Here is a 13,034-nt window from a genome sequence, read left to right as displayed (position 1 = left end):
TTATCATGCTGTCTGGATTAGTGATAATAATACACTGAAAGCTACAGGGAATAGCCCTGTAGGTCCGGGCATGTATCTTTGATGCTGTTAACATTATTATTATTATTATTATTATTATTATTATTATTATTATTATTATTATTATTATATGATGATGATGATGATTATGTTGATGATCATGTACATGACTTTTTTGGCAGAAATGCGGTAAAATGTACATAAGGAAATATGATAATAACCGACAGCATTCTTATCTTGCTCACATATATATTGAACGTATTTACAAATTATTGTTCATTCTATCGTGCTTAGGGCATAAACGTGTCACCAAAAATGTGGCGTTTGATTTGTGTTTGTTTCATATCGGTCTGTTTTTACGGTGTTAAATGTGACCCCGCCAGCAGAGAACTGCTTGCAGAATTGGAAGAAATAATCACCAAGAAGCTGGAAGAGAGATATGACAAAGAAATGGCCGAAATGAGAAAAAAGCTGACCGAACAGGAACAGAAAATCGTAGAACTTACAAACGAAGTTAATGGTATAGTATTTTTTAGGGAATAATTCAAGATAAATTAAGAATAAGTTAATAGTATAGTATTTTTTAGGGAATAATTCAAGATAAATTAAGAATGTTATCACACTAACAGAAGTTTGGCAAAAATATAATATTTTTGTCCTTTAACAAAAAGAAACTCCGGGGACAAGTCCAGTAGCTCATGGCAACACTATTATATGGCTTTAAAGTGGCACAATAGGTTGATTGTTTTTTTAATTATTTTAATGCACTAATATGTTTCACTCATTTCACTTTAATCATCAAAAGAAAAAAGTATATAATTTGTGCACTTTCAAAAACTAAAAAACGATAATTGAGCGCCCTTTTAACTGGATAATTTGTGGCCACGTAGTCATCAATTATCTTGGCACAAATCATGTATGTTTTTCTTTGTTTTGATAATAAAACGTCAATAAGTTAACTTATTTGTTTAGAGATTTTTTTGACAAAACGTGAAATTTGCAAATTATTTCTTTCAAGATCGTAACAGAGTGACGCGTCAGGATTGGGAGGAGACCGAGGTCGCGTTTTTCGCCTACATCAGGGACACCACGGGGCATATTGGCAACCAGCAAGTTGTCATCTTTGATCACGTGATCACCAATATTGACTCAACCAACTCCGTCGGCGGATACGACCACACGACCGGCATATTTACTGCACCATTGGACGGCCTCTACGAATTTTCCATGACGTTGTTAAGCGGGTTCGACGATACTAACACGCACTATGCCTTCCATCAAGGCAACACCCCATTGACCTCTATCTATATTGACGGAAACACCGGCGGTCAACACACCTGGGCCATCGGATCCGCAACCGCTGTCGTCTCGATGACGAAGGGCGAGACCATGTCCATTAGACATACGAACCCGACGAATCCACATGCGCTTGAAGGAGCGTACCAGAACGCCGGGCAGTCGATGTTTTCAGGCTATCTTATCAGAGCTCACTTCACAAATGGAATTGTTGGATAAAATGTATAATGTGGCCTAAATAATTACATTGCAAGAGTAACTTTCGCTTCGTTTATGTTTCCTTCGGCTTTAAAGCTGCACTCTCACAGATTGACAGTTTTTATTAGTTTATGCATATGAATGAGCCAATTTTTGCGCAAGTGTCTGGAAATTATTGATATAAGTCTGCTGACAAAAGGTCAGATCGCATTTTATCATATGTACGTTCGTAAATTGATGTTTTATAGCTAAAAGAGTTACTAACGCTTATAATCCAAGATTCTATATGTTTGATTTTTGTGGGAAAAAAACATGTTAACATTTTGAATGGTGCCAAATATAAGCCCCATTTCCAGTTCGAGAAACAACAACATATTATTATAGGATTGACAGCCGAAGTTTGATTCTGATATAAACTATGTCTTTCAATCTCTCCGCAATTAAGATCATCAGAATGAGTAATGAGCGGTTTAGCGTGCTAAAACTCTTATTCCATCCATCGGACGTCGGGTATCATGAAAAGGGCTGAGGCTTTCGTACATGTACATTCAATCAGCACTACACCAGAAGATTTAATTGCAGTAAGAGAGGTAATGGAGGTAGGGGGCACATAACGGGACGACCTGGTGAAATCTAATGCATCAGTCAAACTAATGACAGAAAGGGTATTCCGTGGTCGCTACCAAAGGTGGGACCACGGTCCTGGTTTATAGGTTTGTGGTGGGACACATCCTACGAAAACACATTTGGATTCTAGTAGTAATTACGTACAAAAGATGAGATAACGAAAGTGTTCTTTATAAGTTTGGTTATTAACAAATACTTTGTGAATAAAAATAAATAACGGCAGTTTGGTATCTATGAATAAATGGCTTCAAGGGCGCTTAAAGAAGTTCTTGTTTCGCATCGAAAATGCTTTCAAGATGCAGGGGCGTCTTCAAGAATTGGAGTAAGAGGGGTGTAACTATATAAGGGGCACAATCTTTTGACATGCGCCCCTCCATCAGAACTGAATTTTAAATGGTTTAAACTGTTGACACAGTTTGCTTTTATTTATAAGTGCTTGTCAAATTTCATGCAGCTCAGATGCCCAAACGTGGTAAACTGTTATCAGCACACCTTTAGGTGGTTAAACCAAAACAAGTTGACCATGAGAGGTTTTATACAGCAAAGAAAGCGTCAGGAAATTTAAATACCACATTTGAATAATGTTGAACTTCCCCCATTTGTTAACATCAGAATTGTCGAAGATAGATAGATAGACGGTGATTGTAGAGCCGAATGCTCCTTATGATATTTTTGAAATAAATAATTTATACTACTTACCAGGCAAAATCAGGTTCCCACTGTTTTCCCACTTTTTAACATTTCGCCGCCATCTTACAGCTCAGACTCAAAATCATCACTTAAACTGTTTCAGATTGCGGAATGCGTGTTCCCCCCTGATACTGGACAAGGTTTGGATGTTTGTTTCTGATGCCTGCTTGGACCATGTGGTGACGTTTGTTACGTTCTGTTTAATCCTCGCTTTACAAATGTCAACTGTCTGTGCAATAAGTCGATATGAACATGAACGACAAAGAACACCTAATCTAAACAAAAACAGATCAAGGTTGTAAAAATATCTGCATATAAAATATGCCCTACCGAATTACAAATTGACATAGGTGATCAATTAATTAGTATTAATTAATTTAATTCCGTCCTAATTGTTCCTCGAACGCATTGGATTATCCCATTTTAGACATTCGGTCAGGCTTTGGTGAGAATAGGGGTGACGTTATAATTTCAAGCTATCAAATCAAATAAAAATCGAACTTTATTTTCAGTCGGTATGACATAACAGAGAAAACATTACCTATGAATAGATATTGACCGACTTCCGTACTGCGGAGGTCTCCCACTAAAAAGAGTTCCGGCTCCGTTCACCTGTGGTTGCAGTGACGTGACATTGTCAAGGATGAGTGCATATAGAAAGGAATATCTGACAGAAAACTGAGAACATTAAGTTATAAACTTTTGTGAGTTTCGGAAATTTATTTACGTACATATTTGACTATACGCACATTCAGAACCCGGTAAAATCCAACACTTAGAGCACCTACCATGAACGCGGTGCTTGATAAAACATGATTGGTACATGTACATATTCTTATGATAAAACATGATTGGTACATGTATATTCTAATGATAAAACATGATTGGTACATGTATATTCTAATGATAAAACATGATTGGTACATGTATAGTCGTCAGTCGTCAGCACGAATTCTTGTTTATCACCGCATTTACGCGCATAGAGTTCTCGCGCTCCTTTGAATGGAGTACAAAACACGAACTCGGGGAAATGTGAAGTAAAACACTTGTCATAATATAATGTTGTAATAACTTGTTTCACAATCGTTGTAAAAATAAATATGTTTAAATTAAGCTAAAACACTTGTCAGTGCACGGAAAGGAAGCAAGTCTCTCTCTCTAACCGCTCACGAGACAACGCACGCACGGATTCTTAAAAAAAATAACTTTCAATTTTAGTTCAACCAATCATTTTTTACAGTATGTTTTCAATAAAATATTCAAAGTGCAAATATTAAAAGAAGGATGAAATGGACAAAATATTTTGTTATTGATTGACAGGGGAGAGTACTGCGTCGGAGACTGAAATTATTATTGTGCCGTAATAGTGTTGTCTGTTACCATGTAGCGCGTTGAGTGTTGTCTGCAACCTTTCAAATCCAAAAAATAAAAATACAAAATATTTCAAACTTTTGCTTGGTTTTGAGTACTTTCAACAATTGCAATGTCCTCCAAACGAAAACGTGATGTTGAAGAATCGTTTTCATCGCCAAGTTCAAAACAAATGAAGATGGAAGAGGGTAAGAGACTCAGAAGAGAAATTATTTGTAGTTTGTTGTTTCTGTAATTTGACTAAATTCACTTACAAGTTAAATGACAAATTGCCTTTGTTTTCACAATATTGCTGTTTATACGTAGTATCTAAACAAAAGAATGCACATAGGATGAGTTCAACAAAAATGGTACGCCTGTTACCAGGGTTTTTCCCAATAAAAATTCCCAGTCAGAATTTCCGAAAATTCTGAATAAACAAAGAAAAAAAACACTAATGAAAATATTACAATAAACTTAATTTCCTTACACGCAAGCGTTAATTCACAGAGACAAACAATGCTAGTATAATATCCGGGTCCCGGTACCGTAGCAGGATGTATGGGTGCAGATATCTTAGTAGCCTTTCCTTGTCAGTTTTCTTGTTGACCTCCATAAATAGCTAACAACTGCATAGTAGTTTATCACAATGACTCCACTGTTATGTAGATAAATTTGTAGCCCATCAGAGTTTTCGACTTGCAAAACATTTTTTCAAATAAAAAAGAAAAGCTGGGATATAAATTTTACCTAAGGATATCTTATATTGAATTTGATCACTTCTAGAAAATATCAAACAATGCAAAATACTATCAGAAAAAACTGAAAAAGACTGACAAAATTTAGCCAATCAAGATATTTTTTTAAGCAATCAGCAATTTGGATGCATTTATAAGAATTTGCATGCAATGTCAGGTGCATCAATCCCTGAGCACAGAACTTGTTGATCAAACAATTATTTCAAAGGGTCAAAACAAAGGGTGTAGGGTGTTAACTGAGTCAGTGTAGATTATGTTGCAAATACAAATGTTGAACAGTTTTTAAGTACTATTCATTGTAGTATTATTATAGATATTATATCCTTTGTAATTATTTATGAAGAAATTCCCAATTTTGCCAAAAACTCCCAATATCACGGTATAGTTTGTTTTTCCCAATTGCCCCTAAAAAATCCTGGATACTGTTTTGATGTTAATTATATGGAGATTTACACAATGAAATAAAAACATTATTTATTTATAACAGTGAAATAACATTTTGACATTTTTCACTTTTATGAAAATTTAGGCAGCTTTCAATGCCAATTCAAACTTTAAAATCCATAGAGCTCAGACACTATTTCAATGAAGTTATTTCTTAAAAGATGTAATGTTCGGAGACTATTTGACTTGCTTTTTTGAAAAACTATAATTAAGTGTAATTTAATAATTATCCATGTTTGGCTCATAATAAAAAGAAAATTTGTTTGATTCAGTAAGAATGCAATGTATTTCACCTCTGACAGGGACACCAAAAGTAAATACACCACTTATGAAAAATAGCTTTTGTTGCTTACTCTGTGAAATATATATTACGATTTTACACTGAAACAAACAATTATCGTATATAATATTGGGAATTTTATGAAGCATATTGGGACATTCTGTCATTTTTTTTAAAATTGGGAAGTAGCCCAATTTCAGCCTAGCTATTGAAGGTGAAAAAACTCTGAATGTATATTTTCATGCACCCAGTTTTTTTTGTAATTTTATGTTGATAAAGTTACTAATACCTGACTGCTAAACAACAATTATAACAGTCCAAAACACATGAAAATCCCTTTTCAAAATTTAACCCATTTTATAACTTTCCGTACATGAGAATTTTGAGTCATGTCTGATGTGCTCTTTGCAGTAGAAATATTGAAAAGATCAACAGTTTATGAAAAACAATACATTGTACATGTTTGTGAAAAATATATATTATTGTGACTACATTATGGTACTTTCTTGCCTGTTTACCTATTATGTCTCATGTTTGTAAATGAGAGTCTAAATTATTTAAAATATCTCATTTTTAACTGCCAAACTAGCTGTTAAAGTAATAAGATCGTTGACACCTTAATGTTTTTCGTTAAAGTGACGAGGTCAGGGAGGGTGAGAAAGAAGCCAGCAAAGTTTGATGACAGGGTTGACATTGATGGTAAACCAGATGTTGTGCCAGTAACTACATTAGTAGAAACTCCAAAAGTGACCATTCCTGCTCCAGCTGTTGTGAAGCCAGAACCGTTCGAAGAAGTGCCAGTTGCTGATGAATCCATGGTGGATATAAGAGATGAAATGTTTGAAGACTCTGGCAGTAAAGGATCGAGAGCTCACAGGGTAGGATCAGTTTGGCGTATCTTAACCAAAGTCAATGAGTTATACCTCTTCTGTACCAAATACATGTATGATAAGCGTCCATCTCATTAAGTATTTGCTTTAAATTTGAAATATTTCCTACTTAAATAAAAAATTATGTTCATGAATAAGATGCATATCTTTTTCTGAAAAACACCAGAGCAGTTTGAACAAAAGCGGCATCAATTTCAATAACATTGTTAACTTCCTCCATTTCAATTGAAAATAACAATAAACCTTTAAAATATTAATAGCAATGAACCTTTTACAAATGATCATGAAACCTGTATTGTAATAATTTAACAAAAACTCTTTAATAGATACAATTCTGTTTTAACTCATGGGTTCTTATTGTAATGCCATAGATTAAAACAAGAGTCTGTTAAAAAGATTTTCAAGAATAACCACAATAAAAGGAATTACATAACTGTGGCACATGCTTGAAGAGATGTTCATATTCCATCTGTATCATACTTGAAATGTTTTATTTGAAAAAAATGTCTTTATTGGAATCATTTTTATTCAAATTCTTAAATTTTCTAAGTAACTATTGATTAAGGGGTTTACCAAATCTCTTGTAATTCTAACGCAACTATCAAGAAAAATGTGCAATATGATGCACAGGCACAACTTATACTTTAGTTTATACATATAGGACTGAATACCTGTATTTATAAAAAAAATTAATTGCTGAAAAATGTTAGGTGACTAATTTGAAATATTGTTCAGTACATGTACCGGTAAATATTGTATCAATCATTTAGTCAGTTAAGCCCCTAGGGTCTTAGTTCAGTTATGTGTCTGTCACTGTTATCAGTATGAACATCATGATAAATGTTTTTTACAAACTCTTACTTGTTTCAATATTCAATTATTTTAGTTATTCTCACTTTCCTGTCTGCATGTACATTGCATCTTTCTGTATAAGGTAACTACTTGTATATTTAACCAGGTTCTCACTTAAGTTAAATCTCAATAGTGTGTGACCCAAAGTCTGTTTTCAGAAAAAAATGCCAGGCCTGGCCGCCATTCTACATTGATGCATAAGAAATTTTCAAAAAAGTTTGAGTCCAAAAGCAAAAGTTTCATTCATAAGTTTATTGACTGCGAATTCTGATGTAGTGAGAACCATGTTAAATTTCAATAATAAAACATGATTCGGACATGACTCTATTTAAATCATGGAACATCTTCTATATAGCCAAGAAAGAAGTCTGCAAAGGTGTTGGAGATGGAAGAGTTTGAAGAAGCAGAAAAGAAAAGTACAACAGTCAAAAAGGAAATTGTCAAGAAGGTGAAATCTCCAGCAGCATTAAGTGGTGTAATCACAGGCCCATTGACTATTGCCACTACTCCTGTTCTTAAAATTAAAGACATCCCCACCATGCCGAAGGTGGAGCCAGTTGTGATGCCAACTATGCCCACACAGCTCACTCCTCAGAAGTCCCCTGTAGCTGGCTCATCCAAGTTGGCCTCACCAGGTTCATCTAAAACACCACCAGGGAACAAAGGCAGTGTCATCAAACTGCTGCTTAGCTCCCCAACACAGTCAGCACCATCAGTCTCTGCAGCAAACATTTCACAGTTAACCACAATGACTGATACTAAGCCTCCTGCTTCAGCAAAAAAAGCAAAAGGGAAAGGAAAAACCCCAGCCAGTGTACCTGAAACAAAGGTCACATCAAAAATAAAACAAGCGCTGGAATCTCCTGGACCAGGAACCATTCAAATCCAGCCAAGGATTATTTCAATAAAGAAAGCAGCAGCTGAGGAAGACTTGGAAGAGGATAGTGAGTTGGCTCATTTGGAGACAGTTGCACATACATCTAGAGGAAAAAAGGGGAGCAAGAAAGTGGCAGTGAAAGATGAATCTCCTTTTATGCCCCCACCTGCCCCCTCACCTAATGTGATTCATGTCGGACCTATGAATATCGGACTTGAGGTGAAGCAAGAGAATGAGACTTCAGTTAAGAAGGGTAAAAAGAGTAAAGTGAAAGGAGGGCAGGCAAAGTTGGACATGGGTGAAACAATGATGCAGGATGAATTTGGAATAGATCTGCCGGAGATTGAACTAGGTGGAGCTGGAAGTGATTCCTTTATGGACATAGATGATGACGAGGACGGTTTGATGATTCCGGAGGAGGAAGTGGAAACGGAGAAACCAAAAATTATAAAAGTTGGCAAGAAGAAAAGCCCAAAAGCTAAGGGAAAGGTGCAGCTTGGAGACATTCCATCAGCTGGTAAGACATTGGCCATGCGTAAAGTTTCTGTATCAAATAGTTCCATAGAGTGCAGGAAATCTCATATAGCAGGCTTTATAAATAATGTTCATGAAATGCTTTTTTTAACATGAATTAATGATTTATTAAAATAAACATGAATATGGCTTAGAATTAAAAGTAAAGTAATCAACATTAGAAAAAAGAATTGATGAAATTCATTTTACTAGGACTCAAGTTGCATTCTTCCATATTTAATGACCAGATGGTTCTGAACTTGTGATGGACCTTGGTGGGGACAAGAAGAAAAACATTTCCAAAAAGTCTGCCAAGTTTGATGATCCATATGATTCTGTAAGTACATGTTTACCATGTATTTTATTCTTTTTAAATGAAAAAAGTAAGGAAGGGAGGTTCAATATTCATAGTGTTTGTGTCATTGTCAGTGGCTGTGGTGCAAAAGTGTTAAACTTGGGCCATTGCACAGAAAAATCAATACAAACATATACTGCAAATCTAATTACTCTCATAAAGACTTCAATACAAATAAAGGTTGTTCAATAATTAAAAAAAGATATGTTTAATCAGAAATTTATGTGCCAAATCATCTTTGTATGAAATAGCTTAACTCAAGTTATGCAGGCTGTTTAACTTTTTTTAACTGTGTTGAGCCAATCAAATACATATACGTAAATTGTTTAAAGCAATATAGATATTTAAAATGCATTATGTGTAATTTTTTATGTGTGATGAATGCCCTTTAATAATGAACCGTATTTTCCTAGATTGTGAGTCAGTTAAACAAAAAGAAGCGAGCGCCAACGGCCTACATGATGTGGTGCAGTGCAAACAGATCTGCCCTGGTTTATGATAACCCAGGAATGGGTAGGTACACTTAACATCATTGCTTTTATGTCAAGGAACTAAAAATAGAAATATTATATAATAATAGACTTATCATAGAGTCAAATTTTGAGTCATCACTGTGATTTTTGTTGAGCCTTAACAAGTTGTCACAATGATGGTCTTGTGTATGTGCATGTGTCTTGTCCCTTCGGTTTTTTGCCTGTCTGGGTTGTAACGTTGTCATTTATTTGGAGTTTAATAACTACACAAATACACACAATGAGGAGAAGGCATGGCACAAGGGCTTCCATTTAGAATTTAAAACTGTCCATCAATATTGGATGTTTTTCAATGAAATTTGGAAGTTTAAAAACCATCTCACACCTATTTTATTATTGTGACAGTGGCGGACAGGACGTTGTTGAGTTGTGACAACAAACATATAGTTCAATTTTTTTTGTTGAAAAAACTGACCTCATCTGTTATTATTTTACAATAACACTAAATTAAAGTACAATTATATGATAACCTTTGATAAAGCTCACATACATGTATTAACAGGCATTGTAAATGTCACCTTTTAATGGACAAAAAATACATTTTGGAGAATGTAAATTTGACCAGTTTTAACCAGATTGGGCTGGTCTGTCACGTACCAGACTCGACTGGTGTGTAAGATGTTTTGATTTCTTTATTCAACATCAATCTCTGCATTATTAATGATTTAATGGAGTTTTTCTATGTAAATATTTCCATTCCAGACTTTTCAACCATCAGCAAAACCCTTGGTGAGATGTGGTCAAATCTCTCAGAGAAACAAAAACTGGTAATGAGAACGTAATTGTTATATTGCTGTTTGCTGCTTAAGTCACTCTCATCATTTTTCCGATATTTCTGTTCTTTTTTTCTGAGCATTCTATACACATTTTTATGATACATATTTTGTGTTAATGTGTAAAAAAGTTCTTCATTGCCCATTAGTGGATGTCATTTTTGTTGATTTTTTGCTATCAGGTAGTAGGGTAGAGAGAAGCATGACAAAAGAATCTTTGACTTCATGTTCTCTAAAAATGTATTGGTAAAGACAGGAATCTGTGCAGAGCATGTTGGTATTTATTTTCTTTAAAAGTATATAAATCTCTTTTTGCTTTTTAACAGTGGTATTGCCTTTCTGAACTAAGTGGTGACAATCCTACTATCATGCCAATGTTATAGTCCCTTCTCTATGCAGGTATGGAAAAGAAAGGCGAAGAAGGCTGCAGGGAAAGGCTCCACGCTGATCACTACTGGTAAAGTACAAAGTGCTAGTGCCACCGGGAAGGTTCCCGCTGGGAAGATGCTCACAGCCCGACAGGCAGCTGCTGTGTCCCAGAAAGCCAACCCTGCCCTTGCTCAGGCTCTACTGGCTGCCAAGCAGGTCCGCACACCAGTCCTTGATGATATTAACTCTCCTGTCAAGGTTGGTGATGAAATCAGATTTAATAAAAAAAAAAGATACATAACATGGCAGGAATATCTTAATATATCCCAAATGATTATCTTGCAGTGAAATATGCTTAAATATGTCCTCAGTGTTAGTAATCTATTATGGTTGCAAAATTAAGAGTACCTGTAAAACCATATATTGGCCTTTTGAAAGGTACATGAAGCTCAGAATTGGTTGATAGTGCAGCAGAGTTTGCCAGCTGATAAGCCTTTTTCATGCTTTATTCTGTGTGATAACTGCAAAAAACTGTAACATAATTAATAAAAAAAATAGCAAGATGTTAACTGTTGGATTTACCATAGAATCTAGTTTCTATGCTTTTGTCCAAATTATTACCGTACAATGTTTTAAATTATTGTAACAGATTAAATTAAAACAATTTTATGTCATGTTTTAGGGTTTTGGTATTGAGCCAGTTGATGTGGCAGCCCACCTGAAGATAGTGGGAGAATCACTCAGCATCATCGGCATGAAGCTGCAGGAACACAGGGTAGGTACACAGGCTGTTCTTAACACACACTCATTTAATACCATTGCTAGTGACTTGGAATCCTTCTTCTTTTCGACCTTCAACCATAAAACAATGTCCATAAATCATTGATGTTGATAAAGTAATTACCCTTGTTTTATTCTTTGTTATATTTCCTTTTTGCTATACTGTCACAGGTGTTATCTTTTCTTTAAAAGATCCTATTTTACCTTTGCAGGGTCTGATAGCTGTCCAGGGGAGTTTATCCGTGTTACTGGACTCTATGTTATGTGCAGTTGCTCCCCTTATGTGCCTCACAGCTGTATTGCCTGAGACTGACGGACTGCCAGCTGAGACTCACCTTAAAACACTAGACAACATTGCATACATTATGCCTGGACTCTGATGTTCACAGACTTCATATTGTGTATAGTGAATACACCCAGTTAATTGAGTATTTCTGCGGTCAATGTAGTTATGATCAGTTTGGGCACGGATGTAAATCATATAACAACATTGCATACATCATGCTTGGTCTATAGTCATTATGTTCCGATGTAAATTTGTATATATCTTTTTGTACATTTTCATCAATCTGTCTACATTGTGTGTTTATGGTTTTTTTTAGTATACAACTACATTGTGTTGGCAACAAAATGTTTTATCTTCAAGGACTCTCGGAGAAGTGGTCAGATAAATCTTAAACGCTAACTCTGGCCAAGTGTTATGATAACGTAGAGATCACACCATGTTTTCTTTTGGTTAATTGTTGCTCATTATTAGGATGGGTTTTGCAAGTCTAGTAGTGCAATAGTGCTTTTACCTGTACTTTTTATCAAACATTTTTATTTATGAATTCATTAGCAGATTATGTTAAAACTATTTTGTTAAGTATATAATGAAACACTTCATGTCTTTATTCTTTCTTTGTTCCAATGGAACATGTTGACTTTATAATGCAAATAAACCAATAGAAAATTGAAATTATTCATGTTTTATATATATTATATAAGTGCAGTATTGTCAGAAGATCAAGGATAGTGATTGTTCACATGTGCCTGACTATATGCAAATTAAGTGAAAGAAATCTGTATTTTATTGGCCCATTAAAATGGGCCTTATTCCTCATTCACACTATAGGCAATGCAGGTGACTGACATCAAAATCAATACGAGTTCTTTGCTTGTCCTGACCAACCTTCTTGTTAAATTAGTTATAGATTGGAAACCAAATCATACATAAAACAATATAAATATCTTCCATGGCCGAGCGTGCAAGATAGGTTCATTCCGACCCGAGTGTAGGGTGTTTTGCAGAAACGAGGTTTACCGAGTTTCCGCAAAACACCCTGCGCAAGGGTCTGGATGAACCTATCTTACACGAGCGGCTATGGTAGATGCTTTTTCTCCCACCTCAGTTAAACAAAATTGAGTAAAAATGTATTTTTTTGCTGGAAC

At 35.1% G+C, this 13,034-nt stretch overlaps 2 protein-coding genes across 2 annotated transcripts; both read left to right on the top strand.

Annotated features, from left to right (window-relative positions):
- The first annotated feature begins 333 nt into the window (after positions 1-333).
- On the top strand, positions 334-1,577 carry LOC128213887 (complement C1q tumor necrosis factor-related protein 3-like). Its single transcript, XM_052919968.1, has 2 exons — positions 334-538; positions 1,037-1,577. Exons 1-2 carry the CDS (start codon positions 334-336, stop codon positions 1,531-1,533), a joined length of 702 nt encoding a protein of 233 aa, XP_052775928.1. The 3' UTR covers positions 1,534-1,577.
- Positions 1,578-3,336: 1,759 nt separating this feature from the next.
- LOC128212920 (HMG domain-containing protein 4-like) lies at positions 3,337-12,555 on the top strand. Its single transcript, XM_052918317.1, has 9 exons — positions 3,337-4,388; positions 6,298-6,539; positions 7,759-8,797; positions 9,042-9,130; positions 9,562-9,661; positions 10,384-10,448; positions 10,854-11,081; positions 11,506-11,598; positions 11,816-12,555. Exons 1-9 carry the CDS (start codon positions 4,313-4,315, stop codon positions 11,981-11,983), a joined length of 2,100 nt encoding a protein of 699 aa, XP_052774277.1. The 5' UTR covers positions 3,337-4,312; the 3' UTR covers positions 11,984-12,555.
- The last annotated feature ends 479 nt before the right edge of the window (positions 12,556-13,034 follow it).

Source organism: Mya arenaria, chromosome 13 (assembly GCF_026914265.1).
Source record: "Mya arenaria isolate MELC-2E11 chromosome 13, ASM2691426v1".
Lineage (NCBI taxonomy): Eukaryota > Metazoa > Mollusca > Bivalvia > Myida > Myidae > Mya > Mya arenaria.
This window is presented reverse-complemented; position numbering and strand designations above follow the sequence as displayed.